Source organism: Gambusia affinis, linkage group LG17, assembly GCF_019740435.1.
Source record: "Gambusia affinis linkage group LG17, SWU_Gaff_1.0, whole genome shotgun sequence".
Lineage (NCBI taxonomy): Eukaryota > Metazoa > Chordata > Actinopteri > Cyprinodontiformes > Poeciliidae > Gambusia > Gambusia affinis.
The window spans coordinates 3,597,033-3,619,467 of record NC_057884.1 but is presented as its reverse complement, the minus strand read 5'-3'; the positions used below and the strand labels follow the sequence as shown (position 1 = coordinate 3,619,467).

The window sequence follows — 22,435 nt, the reverse complement described above, 5'->3', positions numbered from 1 at the left end:
GTGTTAGCTGCTGTTATAAAATAAAAATTGTATGGCATTTGAATAGATAAAACTCAAAAATACTCAATGAAATCATTTAATTTAGCTTTACTAAGCTAAAACTAGGAGCATTTCTTTTCTATTTTCTCTTTGATGAATTTGTAACTGAAATTGGATTTGAACTTTCATGGACCAAGCCTGTGCTTAAAAAATTAGCTTGGATTTGTTTTGAAGAGAGGTTCAGCAAAAGACAACGTCAGTGAAAGTTCGCTTTGCTGTAGCAGAGAGATAAACTGTGAGCCTGTTGCAAAAGTAAATAAATGAGGTGGAGGAAGCTAACGACGGAGCTTGCTAGCTTCCTTAGCGAAAACAGCTTGGTAAGCTAAAACAGTCGCCTGCCACAACAGTTTTAGCTTAAACTAGCTGAATCACCCTAATGTTCAGCTTTCTAAAAGGATTCTGTATCAAGATCAACTTTTTTTTTTTTTTTTTTTTGGTCTGTTGAACCATTTCTAATGGGGCTACTGACATTAAATTCACAGCAGATGGTGGCAAGAAGCCAAATAATACAAACATACTGTACAAAGAAATATAAGCAAATTAGTCCATATAAAGTTATGGGTAACAAAAAAAAAAAGAAAAGAAAGTATGACAACTAATAAAGATGTGCAAACAAAATGTCTACAGAAAGCCAGAGAGCAACTGGAGTCTTTCAGTATCTAGAAACCATTCTGCTGTTATGTGTCAGCTGGTTTAATATTAACCGATTGGCTTTAAATATTTGAACATGCCAATGATGTATACAGGACAGACTGCAGCTGTTTTAAGTTTAGGATTTTCACTGGCTGCAAGACAAGAGGAACAGAAATACCTTAAATAAATCACTGTTGGTGTGCTGAGCAGGCTGACTAATTCTGCAGCTCTTCTCTTCTTGCTGATGAGTCAAAAAAATATTTGCCATTTCCTATATCGTGGATTTTTCTACCACATTGTGAGTCAAGCTGCCAGGACCTATACAATAATAATAATTTAAAAAAAAAACAAACAAAAAAAACAACCCACAGCCACAGCAACCAAAAATCTTTAAATGATTTATGAGTTCTTGTGAATTTCAAATTTAGGATTTTCCTCGAGTCCTGGAATATCCAGAACCTTTCCTGACACCCACTGCTCATTATAAAACCATTACTGATTTTATTTTCCCATCTGTCTGCCAATGTTGGGAGCCAAAATAAAACTGGCAGACTTTAACATTTGCGCAACCAACAACAGTCTGGCTGTACTCCTATGTGTCTCTTCTGCAGAATCTGAGTCACATAAGGAGCTCATTTGTGAGCTGGAAGACTTTTGTGGAACTTTGCGAACCGCGTGACGTTTACTGGAAGCAGGTTTTTTCTGTCAAAAACAAAGTAGTGAAAAAGATTTGCTTGTCGGGTTGAAAAGAAACACGACCCAGCCTGGAATTCGAGAGAGAAAACGAAAGTGTCATTTTCAAGTATACATTACAAAACACACAACACTGTATTAACATAACAGAATTTTAGGAAGAAGGTAAAATCTCCTTTGCAGAAACGTGCAAATGTTAAAAATTAAGTTGCATTTTTCTTTTTCTTTCTTTTTTTTGGAAAGGTAAAAACTTGCCATCAGTTCTGTGTCTCTGGTGAAACAAACATGAATCTTGCTGCTTACACACTCATCACAGTCATCCAATTCTGGTCTTTCAAGTGTATTGCATAGAGATCCGTTTTTAATTTATGGTCCAAAAATCAAAAAAATAACTCCAGGAAAAACGGATGGTGGATGGGAACGTGGAGCTGCTGTGGGATTTCCGCCATGGACAGGACGTCGTCGGTCATGAGGAAGGCCGTGGGCCCGATGCGGGTCCACACACACCTCTCACACAGCGGACCCTCGTCAGTCACACATTCGGTCTGGAGGAGAGTAGAAATGATTTTTTTTTTTTTTTTACAAAAATAGTTTTACCTAGAACTTCCTTATCACAAAAATAGATGAATAAAAACAAAGATTTGAAGTCGTCTTACACACTGCATCTTTTGTCTGGCCATGACGAACGCTGAGCCAGGAGTGACGCAGTTGGGACATTCGGAGATGGAGCAGGGTAGAGGGTCGCTGCCCGCCGCCAGAGAGCTGGGCATCTTCGACTTGAGGAAGTATTCCTAAAAATTAAAAGGATGACGGGGACGCAAGTTATCGATAAATAGGTTAATGTATAGTCGATTGATCTCATCGATCAACAAACGATGAGCAGCCATTTCCCCGAACACCAGAGTTTTCTCTTGTTCCCAAGAAGGTCGACCGTCTTTTCACAACACGAAGGGTTAAATTTTCCATTTTGTGTCAGATCTATTAAATACAGACTAAATAAACAAGAACTTTTTACGATGACACTTTGGGAGCTATTGAGTGTTTATATTTATATTTATATATTAGCTATCGAGTGTTTATATTTCAAAAACAGAGCAGCTTAACGTGCATTATGGATCCCAAACCCGGCTGAGTTTGGACCGTTTCTCTTTCCTGTTCCGATGCGGCTCCGCCATTTTGTATCATACGCATCAACTGGCTTCAGTCCTTGATGCGGCCGTCACGGGTTCGATTCCTGGACCCGGTGATATTTGCAGCATGTCTTCTCCTCTCTCCTTCCCCCTTTCCTGTCAGCCTACTTTATACTCCCTTATACTGTCATACAAGGGAGACTAGAGCCCACAAAAAACCCCTGAAGGGGTAAAAAAAAAAAAAAACTCTTTCTTTTTAAACAAAGTAAAGCCTGGGCATTTCCCGCTAGATGGAGTCTACTGATTAAAGACAGTGTTTATTCTCCCTGATGTAATCTCATATGATTCAGCTTGAGTCATCCTTCTACAGAAATAATTTCTTGTCTCAGCTTCCAGTTATTCCAAGCAACTCCAGTAGACGTGATGTTTCCCACAGGAAAAAGGTTCAACCTCAGACTGACTGTGGATAATTCAACTGGATGGATTTGGTGGGGATTCCTTCAGCCATGTTTTCATTTTATCACATTACAACTTCAGTTTCTTATTGGGATTTTAGAAGATTGAGTGTTGTTTAAGTAGGATTTGAAGAAACACTAGATATATTTTTTAACTTTTTTTTTCCTTTTAACAAACACCAATCTGAAAAGTGTGGTGGGCACCCTAAAACTGCAACTGTACCAATACCCAAACTTGTGCATCACCCCGACCTTCATAATATGAGGCAGATTTAGATTTTTAAGTAATCAAAATCGGCTGTGTGCATCAACACAGACTGTTTTTAGGAATACCTCCTCCACTATTAATCCCGCTAGGTGCGTGCTTCTCCATCATGACAATGAGGGATTACAGAATAATGCTGTAAAAAAAAAAAAAAAAAAAAAGCAAGTCAGTGAAATCAACTTCTACTTTTGAGGGACCCTCAATAAAACCAATTCTGATAAATAACAGAAAAAAGTTTGTAAAAATCACGCAGAGACAAAAAAAAAAGTCTCCAGATTGCAAAATTTAGTATCAATTCCAATTCAACCAATGTTGAAACCAAACACAACTATGAAAGCTTCATGCTCTGTATTAAAATTGGTTTTATGAAACATCAGATCTCTGGCAGGAAAATCATTTTTAATTCAAGACTTTATTATTGACCTTCAGTCCGTTGCTCTGATGAAGCCAAGAATCTCGGGGTGATCATGGATCCTGATCTGAACTTTAAAACTACATCAAATCCATCATAAAAACATCAAACTACCATCTAAAAAACATTGCTAAGATTAGACGACTCTTGTCCCCATAAGATTCAGAAAAATTTGTTTTTAGTAGACTCAATTACTGCAATGGCATTTTTACTGGATTATCAAAAAAGCAATAAGATCGCTCCAGCTTCTCCAGAACGCTGCTGCAAGAGTCCTGACTAGAACAAAAAGAGATCAGCATATCAGTCCAGTCCTAAGATTCCTGCACTGGCTGCCTGTTGCTCAAAGGATAGAATTTAAAATCTCCTTAATGGTTTACAAAGCACTTCATAATAGAAACCCAGACAACATTTCTGATCTTCTTCAACCATATAAACCACTCAGACCTTTAAGATCATCAGAATCAAATCTTCTAACTATTCTGAGAGTCAGAACTAAACGTGGTGAAGCAGCTTTTAGTTTTTATGCTCCAACACTCTGGAATAAACTTCCTGCTCATTGTAAGGCTGCCTCTACCTTGAGTTTATTTAAAACAAGGTTAAAAATCTTATTATTTGATGTTGCTTATTCTTCTTTTTTTTATTTTATTCATTCATTTCAGCAGCAAGGCACTTTGAAATGCCTTGCTGCTGAAATGTGCTATACAAATAAAGTTTGATTTGATTTGATTCACTATACTTATAATTTTTAATGTTTACTTTGTCTATTTTTAATTTCCTTGATTTTTTTATTATTACTATCTTGTGTATGTTTTTTTTTTTTTTTACTTTCTTGTACAAGCACTTTGAATCGTCTTTGGCTGAAAGCTGCTACATAAATAAAGTTGAACAATAAACAGTCAGAGCTAGAGTGAAATATTTTAGATCAAAGCATAATGATGCCGAAGTGTCCTAGTCAAAGTCCAGAGCAAAATGCCACAAGCAACTGTGGCTAAACTGACAAACAAGGCTGTCTGGAGAACTTGAGTTATTTTTGCTTGCAAAATGTCCCACTCTACATGCACAAAGGCGGGTAGACACACACACACACACACACACACACACACACACACACACACACACACACACACACACACACACACACACACACACACACACACACACACACACACACACACACACACCCCCCAAAAGACCTGAGCTGGGATTGCTAAATAATCATAAGAAACTATGAATCCAGGAACTGTTTTATTTTCATTTCTCAGTTATGGATTTCATGTCTTCCACAAATAAATCCCAACAAAATAGTTTGTGGCTGTAAATCAACTGAAAACCTCGTCCACAATGAAATGGGTCGACACTGAAGGTTCTGAGACCACAGTTGCACTTTACACACTGCTGTCTTCCTGCACCAATGCAGCAGGCCACCACCCACACACACACACACACACACACACACACACACACACACACACACACACACACACACACACACAGCATGAAGAGCTCAAACAATGAAACATACATAGTCCCACACCTGCAGCTGAGTTCATCAGAACAAGTTGAAAGGTTGAAACTTCAGAAGCTTTCATGTTGTACCTCTGCTGCCGTCCGAGTCAAGTTTGTTCTTTTAAAAGGAACAAAGGAGTCCAGTTGCGTGGCGAGGCGTTTTCCTTACAGTATTATAACAAAGCATGTTAGTTTGAGGAGCTGAATTAAAAACCGATCTGGCTCCTGCTGACTCAGATGATGTGGGCCAGAACTTCATGATATCACCTGTGATTTCCCTTTGTGTTTTACTGTGTTTAAAACCAGAGTGAGAAAAATCTCAAAACATTCTCTCCCCAGAGGAATCAAATCGTCTCGTTACAGGGTTGAACTTAAAGAAACCAAAGTAACAATGAAATTCATATTGTATGTTTGGGATTTCAAGCATAAAGTGGGGAGACATATTTTCCTGTAGGTTCAGAGTCCTTCAATACATTCAGTGGTCAAAAAAATGATTTTTTTTGTGAAATTTCTTAAGTAACCTGAGACCCAAAAATGAACCGAATTCAGAGAATCAGCCAGCTATCTACATAGAGCATATCTACATAGATATTGAAGAGATAGAGAGATGAAGAGATAAAGAAATAGAGAGATGAAGAGATAAAAAGATGGAGAGATAGAGAAAAAGACAGAGAGATAAAGAGATAGAAATATAAAGAGATAGACATAAAGAGATAGAGAGATATAAAGAGAACCAGCACTGTGGTTCTCCCACAGTCCGTATTTATATGGATGTCATTGAACACTTTGACTAGGCCAGTCTCTGTGCTGTGGTGAGACCAGAAACCAAACTGGAAGGAGTCAAAGTAGTTGGTTATTGTTAGGAAGCTATTTAACTGTTTAAACAACTTTTTCAATAACTTTACTGATGAATCAGAGGTCAGAGGTCGGCCTGTAATTCTGCAGTAGTGATTTGTCTAGATTGTTCTTTTTTTATCAGTGGTTTGATTACTGCCGTTTTCAAAGTCTGGGGGAAAACGCCTGATGAGAGCGATGAGTTACTATTTGGATCAGATCAATAGCAACAACAGGCAGAACTTTCTTAAAGAAACGTTCTAGAGTTATAGATCTAGAACATCCAGACAGCAAGAACTGGACCTGAGTTGACTTATAATTTCCTCTAGGGTTTTATAATTAAGTAGTTGAAATTGGGTCATTTTTCCTGTATTTGTTTTGTTTGGGTTCAGTGTTGGTACTGACTTTATAGCGGATGTGCAGATTAATCTTCTGATTTTTTGAATTTTCTCTGAAAAGAAACTGGAAAACTGGTTGCAGGCAGCAATAGACTGAAATTCAGGTGGTAACGTGATAGGAGGGTTTGTGAGCCTGTCAACTGTTGCAAATAAAGCTGGAGCATTATTAATGTTTTTGTTTATGACATCTGCAAAGAAGGCCTGTCTTGCATGTTTGAGTGTTAAATGATAGTAACGTAGTTTTTCTTTATAGATGTCATAATGAACGTGAAGTTGAGTTTTACGCCATTTTTGTTCAGAGTTGTCTTGCAGATCGAACTGTTTGTGCATTTCTCCATGGAGATTTCTTCTTACCAGACACAACCTTCATTTTAATTGGGGCAATGGAATCAATGATATCTGAAACTTTAGACTGAAAATCATTTACCAACTTATCTACATCATTACAGCTTAAGAGTGAGGAAGAAGAGTAGATTTGATGAAATGTTTCTGCTGTGTTTTCAGTGAGAGAACGTTTTGTGATGGTTGCTGTTTGTCCAAGTGGATTAAAGGATAAAGAACTTTCAAAGATAACAGGAAGTGATGCGACATCAGGTACAGAAACATTGGAAATATTCACATCCTTACTGATAACCAGGTCCAGTGTGTGTCCTTGAGTGTGTGTTGCTTGTTTGACATGTTGTGTTCGACCAAAAGTCTCTAAGATATTAGAAAGCTTTTAGCCCCTCTGTCTTGGGGGTTGTCAACATGAACGTTAAAATCACCAACAACTATTAAGCATTCATAATTAATACATACGAGAGATAGAAGTTCATTGAAGTCAGTAAAGAAATTTTCCACAAATGTTGGAGTTTTGTATAAAGTTAGTGTCAAAGTTCGTTTGTGGCATCTGGGTTTCTTCTCGGCTATGTTCAGAAACCAAAACTCCTCATGATTTTTAAACTGGAAGCAGAAGCCTAATGATGCTTTGTGAAAACTTTTACTAGTTTAGAACCATCATGACATGAAGAACGTTGAGTATCAGAGAAACAGGAAGAAATGGGGATGTGAAAGTGGATGTTTGGACAGATTGTGCTACTTTGTGAGGACTGTGAGCAGACAGTGGGAGTAATGAATGTGCCGTGTGATCATATCTCACCCCAGCCACAGTGAGGATGCGGAGGATGTTTTTAGTTATAACCAGGGAGGACATGGCACGAGTCACCGCCACATACAGCAGGTTCCACTCGTCGTTGGGAATCTTAGCTGCAGAGGTAAGAGGCACGAGCCCAGTTAGTAGGACAGCTCATCATGACATGTTTATCTTTTCCAAAAGTGTGTGGGCGTGTGTGTGTGAGGGAGGGAGGGAGGAAGGAAACATACAAAAAGAGAAGTCTTGAATGCGGCACAGGTTGTGGCCGGAAGCGGGAACGGTGGCGAAGTCGTCGGTGACGATCACAGTGTCGAACTCCAGACCTTTGGCCTTGTGGACAGTTCCAACAATAAAGTCTGGGTACAGAGAAAATAAGGGTTAAGACAATTAATCAGATTAATCATGACTAATCGATTTCTGAAATAATCGTCAACTAATTTAGTAATCGATTAATCGTTTACTGGAGTATACAGACTATAAAACATGCCATTTGCTGAAAGAACAACACATATTATTACTTCATTCTAGACAATTAAATGTTTATTTTCTTACTTAAAGGAATCAAGTTATTTATTTTCTTGGACTTTCTTTTAAATGTTGTATAAAATAAGCTTAATTGGTTGAAAGAAAGATCTGCAGTGTGCCTTTAAAATAAATCTGATTAATCGTCAGAATAACCGATGACTAAAATAATCGCAGGTTTCAGCATTAAAATAATTGTTAAAACAACGAAGGAAAGACGGAACATTTTTAATAGCTTGGTTTTTCTTTCTGTAAGGCTGAGTGGAAAAACAAAAACAGCACACCGTCCCTCAGGTGATGCCCTGTGACGATAAAAACCTCCTACAGGGGTTCCACGTCACAAAACACGCTCGCTCTACCCAACCATCTAAAACCCACTGCTTCCTTTATCCAGACCACAACCTTTTACCGTCTGGTATCAGCTTCAACCTTTACTCTAATCACAACTTAAGTAAATCAAGCTGCAGGATGGAAAAAATGTCGCAAAGCGGCTACTTTTCTGAAGAAAACACCCGTCGACCTCCGCGCCGCGTTGGAGTTGGCGCTTACCTGCTCGGTGGAGGTCGGCCTCGGCGCACGCCTTGAGTCGGGCCACCAGCTCCGGGATGCGCTCTCTGTACTTCTCCACGATGCAGAGCTTCCCGTCCAGCTCCTTGTCTTCGGTTTGGATGATGTACTTCTTAAAGGCCAAGTAGGGGTTTTCCTTGCTTGAGAAAAACGTCCGGATGAGGGGGTCTTTGATGGCTGACAGGGCATTAGAAGTGAAATATTTACTATCGCATCGCCTCGCAAAAGTATCCATACCATGTCAAGTCATTTTTTTTTATTTTTTTTTTTTAAACCCGCAAACTGCAACGTATTTAACTGAGATTGTCCGTAATCTACAGTATGGACAATTGAGAAAGAAAACTATTCATTGTTTCCTAATATGTCGCGTCAAGTAATGAATCAATCAATCGGATCAAAACTTATAATTAGCTCGATTATTTCCATTCCAATGAGTCAGATTTTTTGAAGGGCAATTTTGTCTACAGAGGCGACATTATTTATTTCATCTGTAGTTTCGGTTGTGTGTGGTTTCCAGTTCCGTTTTATTCATGGTTTTTGACTGTCCTGTTTTATTTTAGATTTTTTCTAAATGTCTCCCGGTTCCAGTGTTAAGTGTCAAAATTAAAGTTCACTTTCAGAGGGCAAACTTTATCAATACATGGCCTGAAAATGGTCTCAGACTGGCAATATTGTCATCTATCGCAGTCATTACTGGGACAATTTATTGTCCAGCAGAACTTGTTATCATGACATTCCTAAATATAAAGTGTCATGTTGATTCATATTCACATGTTTTCATGTGAAACTCATAACTGGTTTCCGAAAACTGAGTACTTTTTAAATTGTTGTGGACTAATAATGGCTCATGTTACAGATTCTCAAGTGGATTAAATTGATAGTTTGACTAGGACACTACAAACCTTCATTTTGTTTCATGTTTTTTTTTTTGAGAGCCATTCAGAGGTGAACTTGCTGTTGTGATTTGGATCATGTCATGTTTGGGCCTGTCGCTATAAACAACAAATCAATTAATTGCACAAACTCAATCATTTCCATCTGTATGAATTCTTGTTTTTCTCTCTCCGGATGACAAAAGTCGTCATTCTGGTGCTTTAGTCTCAACTGAAGGATAATTTTAATGTTCGGACGCTGCGCCCTCCGGTTTATTTTCTCTCTCTTCTCATCTTTGCCATGTTCTTCGAAATTATTTTCAGCTCTTAAAATTATAAGACCCAAGTAAATCAAACTTACTCATCGGCTTGAGAAGATGTTTTTAATTTTTTTTAATATGACTGGACACTCACCTCTTTTTTTGGATTCCTGCCCCGCCTGAGTTATCAGGTGGTAAATGTCCATGATCTTCTCCAGCCCAATGTTTTTCACTCCCTGTCAGGCGGAAATGAAAGCTTACACTGACCACTTTTCTTATCTGGTTTGAATCCTGTGTGGGTGTAAACACTCACGCCGATGAAGTGGATCCGGCACTGCTGGTTGGCGTCCGTGAGCTGGACGGCGCCCTTAAAGACGCCCAGGTTACACCGAGAGAGGACGCCGATCTTCCCCCGGCTGCAGCTCTCGCCCTTCTTCATGGCCTCCAGGGCTTTCTCTGCCGTCTCATCACACACGCCACCTGGAAGACCAACAGTAGAATCTGATCAAAACACACATTTTTTAAAGGTACGTCCTGTAGACTAATTAATACATCCATCGTATTCATAGGCCTGTCACGATAGCAAATTTTGCTGAACGATTAATTGTCTCAAAAAACTATTGCGATAGACGATAGTATTGTTTGAAGACCTTTTTACACTGATTTAATGGAAATGACGTAATAATGCATGCGATTTCCTGCCAAAGATAGATACACTTTATTTTAAAAAGAACATTTAACACTGGAACTGATAAACAAAATAAACAAAACAACCAAAAATAAAATGGATTCTCAGTCTCCATTAACAAAAATGTACATGAATAAAAACGAAATAACATAAAGCCAAAGTGTAAATAAATACTGCATTCAACCAAAAGAGTGCAGATTATGAAGTCTGTTTACCATATTGCCTTTCAGTAATCATTAGATTTAAATAGAGAAGATGGAACATCGACTACTTGATGCAATAGTTCACACTACAGTTAGTTCACACCAACATTTTCCCCTTATGACAATCTTAGAACTTTTATCGTTCTAAGATTGTCTCATGATATCATCCTGTACTGTGTGGTGTGTTACAGTAGATCGTTGTGGCCGCTCCGATCTAATTCAGGGGTTTCCCCTGTCTGGGATTGTTACCGCAGCCTGTTGAATGTGACACGTAGCCAATCAGAAAGCCGGATTCTTTCTGAGGGGAAATTACCGAGGGGAATCCCAAACAGCTGACACGGCGCAACCTGAAGTCCAGCGGACATTGGAGATGATATGTGAAAACAACATTAATGTTTATAAAACATTTTGTACAAAGAATATAGAAACGACGAGGGGAGGAGTTGGAGCGAAATCGCTACGTTGATGAACCCGGTAACTTTTCAGCTGTTCTTCGTTAACGTGACATAAATCGGTTCTAATGATTTTCATTGTTGACACTAGAGCCACATGCACTGCAGGTAGATTGTAGTAAAGCATTGATTAATGCCTGGTTTTAAAATTAGTTAGCTGGACTTGTAGCCATTATGTTGTGTCCACTGTTGGACATCACACGGCACATCGAACCCGATTAAACCGTTATACCCAGGATTTCTGTCGGCTAATGTGTGATCTCAGATTTTAAAAATGGGCCGACAATCGGCCGACAGCACTAAGATGGTGTCATGTGCGCTGGACATTACACTGAGAAAATGAGGATGGGAGGGTCAGTGGAGAGCAGCGGAGTTGAGCCTTTTTTCATTTAGCGTCATCAACAGGAAGAGACGATAACGGCGATAATTAAAATGATGTAGATAGTTTTAATTTATCGTACGATTAATCGATTTATCGTTTATCGCGACAGGCCTACGTATTCATAATTGATCAAATGACAGATGAAAATTCTGGCAGAACTTTTGGATTTAAACTGTAAAATAGACCAAATATGGACAAGAAGATGTTAATTTACATCTGGAAAGTATGGAAGTTGTTCATTTTCTATCCAAAACGTCTCGAGTGGCATAGTTTAAGCTTCAACCAGTTCAAACTCTTAAAAAAATAAAATAAAAAATTTTAAATCTCATTTTAAGCACCTTTTCCAAATATTAATCAGTAAGGCTGAAAAATAGTTAACAGATTAGTCCTATACTGTCAGTCATTTTGGGAAATAAAATGTTTATCTTCTTACTTAAAGGACTTGAACTATTTGATTATTTGCGTCCCTTGACATATGTCTAATATTGGATCAACTAAGCATAACTGTTTAAATGCAAAATGTGCAGAATGTGGAAATTATTTTAGTCAATTAATCATCAGAATCATCAATCACTAGAATAATTGGTAGTTGCAGTTTTAAGTGAAAGCCTAAAACAAACTCTCAGCTGTTCTTTGTCAACCATCTGCAGCTCTGACCTTTCTGCATTCCTCCCACCAGAATCTTCTTGACCCCCTTGCAGACTTTCAGGATGGCTGCGCCCACGAAGGCGATCTCCGCTCCGAACCGAAAGCTCTGGACCAAAGACGCACAGAGTGATTTGACGCTGTTCAGCTACAAAACGCTAAAGATGAGTAAACTTTTTTTAAAAGGTGTGCGAGTTGTCTTTAATTAGAAAACCGGTTAACATGGCCGCTCATCAGATTCACAAAAAAATATAATATTTTTATAAGATTACTTTCTCACATTCAAACAGACTATAAAACTTTACAGAAGTATTCACACCTGTTGAACCACAATCCTTGTGATCCACAGGGATTTTATGTGTTGGATCGATACATAGTGGGTAACTGCAGTGGGAGGAAAATGACACCTGGTGTCAAATAAATGTAAATAAAGCACGGCCTGCTTTTTTAATATACATTTTTAGTTCTCCCACATGTTTGTGTCTTCTATCTAATACAATTCAGTTCATTTATTCAGCCCCAATTCACAATAAATGTAGTTCTTGGTTAAACTATGTGGTTAAGCTCAGTTTATTCTGCCAATTGGAGGAAAAGTTTGCCTTCTAAGAAAAACAAACAGATTGAATCGAGTCACTAATTTTGCAGCAATTATTATGATCACTGTTTTAAAGAATAAGATTGTGCACACGGGACTGGAATCAGTGCAAATCCGCCCCCAAGGGTTGATTTAAACCTGCCAAACCTGTAGGGGGCGATGTAGCACAAACTTAAAATATACGTCAGCCAATCAGATTGTTTCTGAAATAATAACTACGTCTTGTTAGAAATTAAAATGGCGACAAAGTTCAATTATATAGGCTGAACTATTTTTAGATAGCACATTTGAATGTAAAGCTAATAAAATACAAGACGATGTCGAATGGGAATCATGTATGTGAATTATATTGGGACATTATTTGTCAAACTCTCAGGAACTCAAATCTCCATTTTGATCATAAATGTTCTAAATAATATTTTTTTAGGATATTAAACTGAGTTTTCATGAGGATGAATGGCCAAATGTAGAAAAACTGGTTTTCCCAGACATCTGGCTACATGGACATTTACCTCCGTAAACAGACAATTAACCAACTTAGATGATTTCTGAAGACAACTGGCTGGAGTCAAAAGTGAATAAAGTACTAGCTACACGATTAAAATTTGTATTCTAAGAAAACAAAGAGAACACGCACCGTTTCCCCTCCACCATTATGCACTACTCTGAGTCAATCTGAGTGTATGATGAGAAGAGTCAGAGTGTTAGCTTGTACCTGAGTGAGGTAGAAGATGTGTGTGTGGTGAACCGCGTGCAGGGCGTTGACTGCTCCTTTAAAGGTGTAGATCTGCTGGTGGGGGTCTCCCACCAGGATCTTCCCGCAGCGCTGGGCCAGCAGCACGTCCATGATGGCTGACCGGAGGAGCAGAGATCTTAAAAACACGGGCGAAACCAGGCGACCATGAAGCCACATGCCAATGAATCCACAGTACCTGGTGTGCAGTCCTGAGCCTCGTCGATAAAAATGGCGTTGTATCGGTCCGTCAGGCAGGGCTTCGGGTCTCTGAGCTGCCACAGCTTCAGGTAACCTAGGCAACAAAGAGTCCAGTTTTAACCTGAGACGCTTTAGCCTCCGTACGTTTCCACTGTAGACGCCGTACCGTCGTGAGGCATGTAATAGGCCTGCTTTGATTTCTCTCTGACGTCCTTCATTTTGTTCCAGATGCTCTTCGCCTCGGCGATAAAAAACTGGAAGAACAAAAGAAAACGTTAACGCTTCGTCACGGATGTACTCACCGGGAGAGAGGAAGCGGTGTGAGCGTCTACCCTTCTCTCGTCGGGCTCTATGACATTCCTGCGGCCCTTGCTGACTGCGTAGTCGTAGGGGACGTGCTGGGGCCCGATGGTTTGGTCCGCCGAAGCCATGAAGGCGTTCAGGATGGTGGCCACCACCTTGGCCCTGCTGTAGCCTCCGGATCCAGAAGTCAGGACGAGGTTGATGGAGAACGGCTTCACGTTGAAGGTGAGCTTCTCGTGAGCTTTATATCTGCGACGCAGAGCGCGACAGTACAGTCAGAAAGAGACGCCTTTCTACGCAAGACCAAGACAACCGAATCCGGTTAACGAACGTGGAGCAGCAAGCCGCCTCCTCCTGGACAGGTTCCTCACCTCCTCCCCACGTCGTTGTAGGCCAAGGAGTGGGCCGTCTTGCAGTCCACGTTGGGAGGGAAGCGCCGTCGGGCCTCGGAGGCCACCGAGTTGTTGAACGCCACGTAGAGGAAGCGGAGGTGCGGGCGCTGAGCGGCGTATCTCACCAATGTGGTCGTCTTCCCCGTGCCTGTGTCAGGGGGAAGACACAGGCACCACCACAAAAAAAAAAAAAGAAAGAAAAAACAGTATTGAGACTAGGAGAGGACTACAGACTGAGTTGAAAACATCCTGCCAATTTTGAAGTCTAGGTTCTATTCTGATTCAACAAACTTATTTTAAGAGTTTATATTTAGGTTTAACTTGTGTGGGATGCTATTTCAACAGTGAATCAAGCTTCATTATGATGGTTCTGCTGCTGGCTGAACCATTTTAATGACACCATCCTGTAGGACTGAACACAAAAGAGAAAGGTCGCCCTCTGGTGTCAAAGTGCCAAACAAAACAAAAGGGCAGAAGCTGCAGCACCATGTTGGAATCATAACACACCATGTCCTTAACTTGTGATATTAAAAAGCCCAACCATTTTAAATGATTCTGTTCTTCTGGCTTATTTGTCACCAATTACTTTCCTGACTGGATTTTAGATAATATTTGAACCAAACGGTCAAAACTAACTCCACATGCCGTTCCATTGTAAATGTGTGTGAAAACTTTGTCACTGGGGTCACTAATGTCAAAAAGGCTACATTTTGCACTTGCAGTATTTCCAATGAATGAGAAGTTAAATTAAAATCACACGTGGATAGATCTGTTCAGGCTGTAGGTCCGGTTTGTTCCAGTGGCAACATCCGGTTGTTGATCATGTGACTTGTGTGAGACGAAAAAAAATATTTCCATTGGAGTTTTATGAAATAAACAAATTTAAAACAACCTAAATAACCTCCCTCATCCTAGCACCAAGATTTTTTTTTTTTAAATTGAACCTGCTCCCAAAAGAAATGTTTTTCTAAATTGCCGTGTCTCAATTAAGAAAATTTATTTTCACAATGTCAAATTGCTTAGTTATATGGTCAAAGGAAACGCAGCTACTTTGAACTGCTGATGCTTTTCACCTTACTGAGCCTTTATTTCAGACGCCTGCAGCTGAGCTAAGACTAAGAAAGTCCAACAGCAGAGATACGCAACACTCAGATACGATACCTGCAAACGCTACGATCTTGACCACGTGGTCGTCCTGGACGTTGTGGCTCAGGATCTCCTGCTGTTCTCTGGTGAGATGAATCTGAGGGAGTCTATCGCAAACAAACAAAGACACAAGTCAGAAAATCTCAGGACCCTCGTGAGATTTCACAGAAACAAGTTGGGACACAGTTTGAATTTCATAAATAGGTTCCTCTGTGCATCTATGGAGATTCTTTTGCAAATTTCACTGTAGTAAAAAAACAGCTATGAATAAAATAAAAAAATAGAGGACTGTTGGGGACTATTTATTGGTGCTGAATGGATAGGCCGCTTAACTTATCGGACCGATACTGATATGCTAAAAGAAATAACTAAAAGCAGCCGAAACAGATGTTGATGCCCATGCATTGTGCAACAATAGTTAGAATTATTATTATTATTTTATATTTCACATTTAAGTGCTAATAAAAGCCAGTATCCTTTGGACTCACCCATCCTGGTTAGAATTGGTAGAAAATGGTCCGTTTTCCAGCAAGTAAAGAACGTAGTAGATGTTGTAGTGTAACCTGACAAGAGAGACGGGGAGAAAAATAAAAAAATAATTATTGTCAGGCTGAGCAGAACTACATCTGAACATCAACACCAACACCTGCCGGTCTCACCTGTAGCCAATCTTGATTTTGTTCCTCTCCAAAGCCAGCAGCATCATGGCCATGTGGCTCAGATACTCTGTGATGCTGGTTAGCGACATGCAGCCGGAGAGCAGAGAGACCAAGGACTGCACGTCGCCCACGCTCTCACTCAGCACCAATATGACCGCCATGACCGCGTACGGGTTGGGACCCTGGAGGTCAGACAGAAGCCCTGCTGATCGGGTTCACAGCTTAAAGATCTAAACCGCCTCCTGAACCTGCGCCGGAGTCGTACCTCAATGCCAAGGTGGAGAAACTTCTGGATGTCAGGAATGCGTAGCCTGATGGCGGCTTCGGCCTGAGGGAAGAGCCGGTGTTTGTTCACGCAGCTCAGGACGTCGTCTGGCTTCACACGCTCGGCGACTTTATGCTGAGCCATTAGCCTGAACAGCGCAAAAAAAAATAATAAAAAAAATAAAAAAAATTCAAATAAATAAACAACAATAAGTTGGAAAACAACTTATTGTGCAAGACCTGCCACAGTTGATCCCAAACGACACTGAAGGGTGAGACTTACACCACCAGTTTTCGGATGCTGTGCTCTGAAGGTGCAGGGTAGGTGATGTTGTTGTTTTTCAGAGTGGAGCAGACCTCCAGCACCGTCTCCTTCTCCTTCATCATGTAGCGGAAGTACTGCTTCTTGAAAGGCACAAACTGGGAAACGGAGCGGCGGAACGTTTAGACACTTTTCTGAGAGTAGAATCTATAAATCACGCTAGTAAGTTTAAAGGACTGTTTAAAGTTTAAAGATATTGGTGTGTTTTCCAGGCACATGGTGTCATTTTATAGCACAATTAAGTACATACTTACTTTTAAGTTTTGTTTACTTACAACTAAGTAAGTATGTATTATGATTCATAATAACTGGAACAGTGATCGACATGTTTGATGTGATTTCTTTCATGATGGCATTTGACAAAATGTAAAGTTTGCTTCTTTTAATAACTGGGTACTGAATGATGTTTTATGGTGTAAAGCAGCGTGAACTGCCTTGCAGGGTCGGGTTGGGGTCGGTTGGTCTCACCTTCGGGTCCAGAACGATGTTCCTCCAGCGGTGGCACACCAGGCAGACGTTGCGATAAAGGTCGGCGGCAGGAACCAGACACAGCACCTCCCTCAGCACCTCCTCCGGGAGGTCGTCCACGCAGCCCTGCGGGCGCAGCAGAACCTTGTCGCTGCTCAGGAGTCCAAAGTGGGCATCAGGAAGAGGCTCCACCTCCTCCTCCTCCTCGAAGTCGTCAAAGTCCTCGTCGTCTCCGAACATCTCCGCCGTCATTCCCTCCAGATAGTCCGCCTCTAGCAGACGGGCCTCGGAAACCTTCTCTGGCAACATTTCAGCAGCTAACAGACTGTCGTCGTCAATCTCGTCCTCAGTGTTGATCTCGGCTGCAGACGGGGTGGCCAACAAGCTAACGTCGTCGTCATCATCCTCCTCCTCGTCCTCCTCGAATACGACCCCCGACCCCGCTCTGTGCGTTGATGTGGAGGGCACGGCGGAGGATTTGTGGGGACTGGAGCTGATGACTTTTGTTATGGAGAAAAAGTCATGAATGGCCTTCTGCTGCCCAGATGGACTTCCTAAAACAGACGGCCCTGAAAAAAGATAGAAAAGAGTAGAGAACTTGAATTGGGAATCTTTGGTTAATTACTAGAATATAGTCATAATGTTAGCAGCACAAAGACACTGGTTCACCAGAAACGTCTTCAAATTATATCAAAGGCCAACTACAAAGAAACAAGATGGCCGTCCTGGCATCCATCTGAGCTACAGAAACACAGGGGCAAAAAAAAAACAAAAACAAAAAAACTATCCAAAAATTAAATCTTCCAAAACGCAAAAATTTGATTAATCCCTAAAATCAATTTATTATCCAGCTCTACTTACTGGGTATTCGAGTTATTTTGTCGACGTTTGAAACCTCAACAGTTTAATTTATACAGTTTGAAGACAATAAATTCACAAACGGGGAAGGCAAGAACAGATCAGGTTCAATCAAAAGACTTCACCTTTCCGCCGTTGCTTCGTGGGGGTTCTGGGATAAAGGCCCCAGTTGGGGTCTCGCCTGCCCCGCGCTGCGTTGCGTCTGGTGAGAGCATCTGTGCCGTCTTCGCTTCGTCCCAGTTCGTCACATTCCTGCGCATTCAGGTGCTTCCGTTTGGCTCTCCCTGGAAACACAAATACGGTAATTAAGGGGAAAAAAATAAATAAAATAGAACACTCTCCATCCCAGAAGTTCAGATGTATTCTGTGATGTCATACTGGTTAGTCAGGAATTTTATAAATTGGTTCAACAAGTGAGTCAGTTTCCTTCGATAACTAACTGTGCATTTGGGACATTTTAGAGTAAACGGAAGAGGACATTTTTGCCAAAAAAAAAAAAAGAAAGAGAGAAATTCTAAGATTAATTTATAATATTTACAAAAATAACATTAGAAAATGTGTAGATTCAATACAACTTCTTCCTCTCAGTCACAGGCGTTTATTCCAGCTCCTTTACACACCGAGATGTTCTGACCCTGGAGAAGAACCTAGATCTACACTTCCTTTTCCAGAATCCCGTTTCTTAAATGTATCCATTCAGTCCAAGAGGATTTCCGAGATTTGGTTGCAAATGTCTGATTTTATAATCTCAGTAAACGATAAAGTTTTCTTTACAATGTCTGAAAATCTTTATTTTAAATGTATCATGGAAAACTAGTTGTATTGTCAGAACTTTGAAGCTTTTAGAGATCAGAGAATATCCATGTGTTTTTCTTGTAAATATGTGGAATTAATCTAAAAATAATTTTGCCCCCTCCCCTTCATGGTCAATTATTTTATTTAATTGCTTTCTCTTTTAATCTAGAAAGTTCACAATTACTCTGCTCTACTTAATTATTCTTTTTTTTACATTACTTTCACAGAACAGGTTTAAACATCTCTATTGTTGCTCTCAAAAGTCTGCAAACTGCCGTTTTAAATTTGGGGACAAAACCATGACGAATCATGTTGACAGTTGCTTTAACTTCAACAAGGCAAACCCTGTGTTATTTTTTATCATTCAAAAACTAGTTTATTAAGGAGTAAATGTAACCTGGCTGCAACAGTGTTCATAGTAATAAATTAATTCTTTGTTGAAGGAACTTTTGCACCAATTTCAGCATTTACTATACGCTACCTCTGCTTCTGTCACTTACAGAAGCCATCTTTTGATAACAGCATCTGCCTTCATTAAAAGCACCAGTTCCAGAGAAAAAGTAACCACAGATCATAATGCTGCCATGACCATGTTTCAGAGTTACTGCGGTTTTCTTTCCACTTTTGTTCCAAACCTTTCATCCAGTTTCTTTGTTGTTGTTTTTCCCCCAAGATAACAGGTCCGAGAAGGGAAACCAGACACACAACTTTCCAAGTAAACTTTCCAGTGTATTCTGGTGGATCCAAAACCGGAAGAGACTTTATCAGAACCACCTCAACTGGGTCTTTGTATCCAGAGGGGCAAGTAACTTTTTCTCTCTCTAACCAGTCTGTGTCACCGAAATACTGAGACCAATGTTAGTTGTAGCGCTTAAAACAAAACTGTTGGACAGAAAACTGTCCTGCCTTAAGGAAACATGTAAGACAATATTTTGAAACAGCCTCTTTTAATTTTCTTACGATGAAACTCACCTTTAACAGCCATCTCCATCTTGGTAGACAATACATGCGTCGCTTCGTGACAAAAGCAACAGCACTCAAGCCGTCCGGTACACGGTTAACTTTTACGGTGGCTAAACAAAAATGCTAGTTTATTTCTCTCCCTGCTGCGACATTTTCTCTCCCTGGTTATATACTGCTAAGAGAAACCCGGTTTAAAAGGTTAAAAATGGCGTCTTCGTTGCTGTTCAAACGGAAAGGTAGAGCTTTTACTTCTAGTTTTAAGAAACATTTTGGTTTCAAACATTCTGCAAAATCCAAGCAAACGTTTCGTGGCCTCACTGCCACATAATTGGTCAGTTTGCTCTTCCTCGAATTCTACTGTTATGTTGAGAAAGCGTCCCACTTGTTCAGAATCGCCACCTGCTGGAAGGTTGGGATTTCCAGCAGGTGGTTGTCTTTCTTTCTTTCTTTTCTTTTTTTAAACTGATGTTTTTTAAGAATTCTGAAAACAATCACATGTAACCTCATTGAGGGGTTAAAAACATCTTTATTTATTAGCTCATAAATACGTAGAACAGTGTTGTGTGAAAAATAATTTGCCATTGAAGTAACTCAAAATAATTGCTTTCTTTATGAGTTTATTAGCATTTTACATCATAATTGAGCAATTTTGACTCACTCTTCTTTACAGTGTGACTTCAATTCATGCAGATTTGCATGGACTCAGCTTTTCAATCAGGTTGACGTGTAACTGCTTCCACCAAAACTAGTTTAGATAAAACATAGTGATGTTACGTGATGAGCCGAGGCTTCGAGGCGTGTGTCGAGTGATGGAGGGGGCGTTTCCGTAAAGCGCGTATCGAGGCTTGCTTCATTTAGGGGAGGAGCCGAAAACGATGACGTCCGAGGCCTCGCTGCCCGGCTGTACCACGTGACTGCTTCGGGAAATGGTTCAGATTTTGTCGCGCGGTTTGACAGCTTTATAAACCCCACAGGCTCCATTCAAAATGTGGGTTGTTGTAGGCGAGTTACGGTCAGTTGAGAGAGTGGATAGAGTTTTGATAGTTTGGATAATGGTTATTTAGTTTGAGACAGTTAGTTTGGTGTTTGGAGAGTTTAGGAGAGAGATAGATAGATAGGAGATTTAGGAGCGCGAAGACAGGATAGGAGCAGGATGGAGAGGTAAGGTGAACTGAACATTTGCAGATGCATTAGGTTTGCTTATGAGGAACTGTATTTTTCACTGTTTCTTATTTTCTGTAAAGGTGAGGTGTTTATTGTGCACCAAGGAGTTGGGGTACAATAATAACACCTCATCCATGCTAAGACACTACCGTGCCTTGCATGAGAATAGGGAGGAAACTGGAGCTTCACCCAGCCAAGGTATTTCATTACTATACTATACTATAATCATCGGTCACTGTACCCCAATCTGTACAAACTTACACTTATTTATTTATGCACCCGGCATCATGTGTGCCATGTGGCGTGTCTTTTCAAAGGCTGGAGTAGTGTCAAAAAGAGAAATCCTTTGAAACATAAAACTGTGGAGAAATTGTTGTTTCTTAATAAAAATGAATGAAATCATCCAAGTTACACAAGCATTAGCCTATTCACTACCACCTCCCTAGTTCCACAAGCACTTTCACTGTCCTCTGCCTGATTAAGCTCGTGCCATTTTTCTAGAGTCACAGAAAAACATTATTACACAACATGCCATATCACATGACACTACTATTTTGGGAATAATTACACACAGAGAATACATTCAAACAATATTTTATTGTTCAAACAATATTTTATTGTACACATATGTACACCTTTTGTGAAGTCATTCCCAAGACCCATAATAGACAAAAATTCAATGCATCACATGTGTTAAGATACAGCGGGCTGTGATTGTACACCTGGCCAGTAGGTGGTGTCGTGTGCACATGAAGCCTCAAGAAATGAACCCTTTCTCGAACCAATTGGCTCAAGTGGTACAATGCCTCATGAGGCTTCATCTCACCATCACTAATAAAACACACTTCTACCACCATCTTTGATAGCTGGGATGCTGTCTGGTGTCTTGGCAAAACATGGCACTGTGCATTATGTTATGTAGGTCTCTTTTTCTTTAAGAAAATGTGAAATACATACGAGACATATACAATATCTGTAATAAACTGGCAACGTGTCCAGGGTGATCCCGCTTCACACCCGTTGGCAGCAGGAGAGAGGTACCAGCACACCTCTTGACCCCAATGTGATAAGGGTGTGAGAAAATGGATGGATGGATATTAACTTACATTAATTTACATTAACTTCTCCTTTGATAATGTCAGGGCAGAAAATGCTACTTCACAGTTAAACAGAAAATAAATAAGTGGATCACAAATTATGCTCAGGAGCACATAATCCTTTAGTGATGGAATATACAATAAATATAAACGAGTGCTCCATACCATATGCGTTTATAGTAATTTATGGTGATATTTTATTTTAATTTGCAAGTCAGTCTAATTCTGCCACTATGATCAAATATCTTAATATCTTTGCCTTTTAAGTATTTAAAAAGTACATTTTTTATTATATAATTGACCAAAAAATACATTTGTAAGATTTTAAAAATCCTCTAAAATATATTTTTTTATTGTTCAGACCTTAAAATACTGTGAGGGGTAATT

General features: G+C 39.9%; 1 protein-coding gene across 1 annotated transcript; it reads right to left on the bottom strand.

The window, feature by feature from the left end:
- Window positions 1-716: 716 nt before the first annotated feature.
- Window positions 717-20,134, bottom strand: fbxo18 (F-box DNA helicase 1). Its single transcript, XM_044096685.1, has 21 exons — window positions 19,797-20,134; window positions 18,155-18,313; window positions 17,172-17,740; window positions 16,665-16,801; window positions 16,383-16,530; window positions 16,118-16,299; window positions 15,947-16,021; window positions 15,474-15,565; window positions 14,292-14,460; window positions 13,950-14,169; window positions 13,784-13,871; window positions 13,616-13,711; window positions 13,399-13,535; window positions 12,101-12,197; window positions 10,032-10,198; window positions 9,873-9,954; window positions 8,569-8,763; window positions 7,728-7,853; window positions 7,504-7,610; window positions 2,022-2,156; window positions 717-1,910 (listed from the first exon to the last, which is right to left on the bottom strand). Exons 1-21 carry the CDS (start codon window positions 19,813-19,815, stop codon window positions 1,746-1,748), a joined length of 3,165 nt encoding a protein of 1,054 aa, XP_043952620.1. The 5' UTR covers window positions 19,816-20,134; the 3' UTR covers window positions 717-1,745.
- Window positions 20,135-22,435: the final 2,301 nt, after the last annotated feature.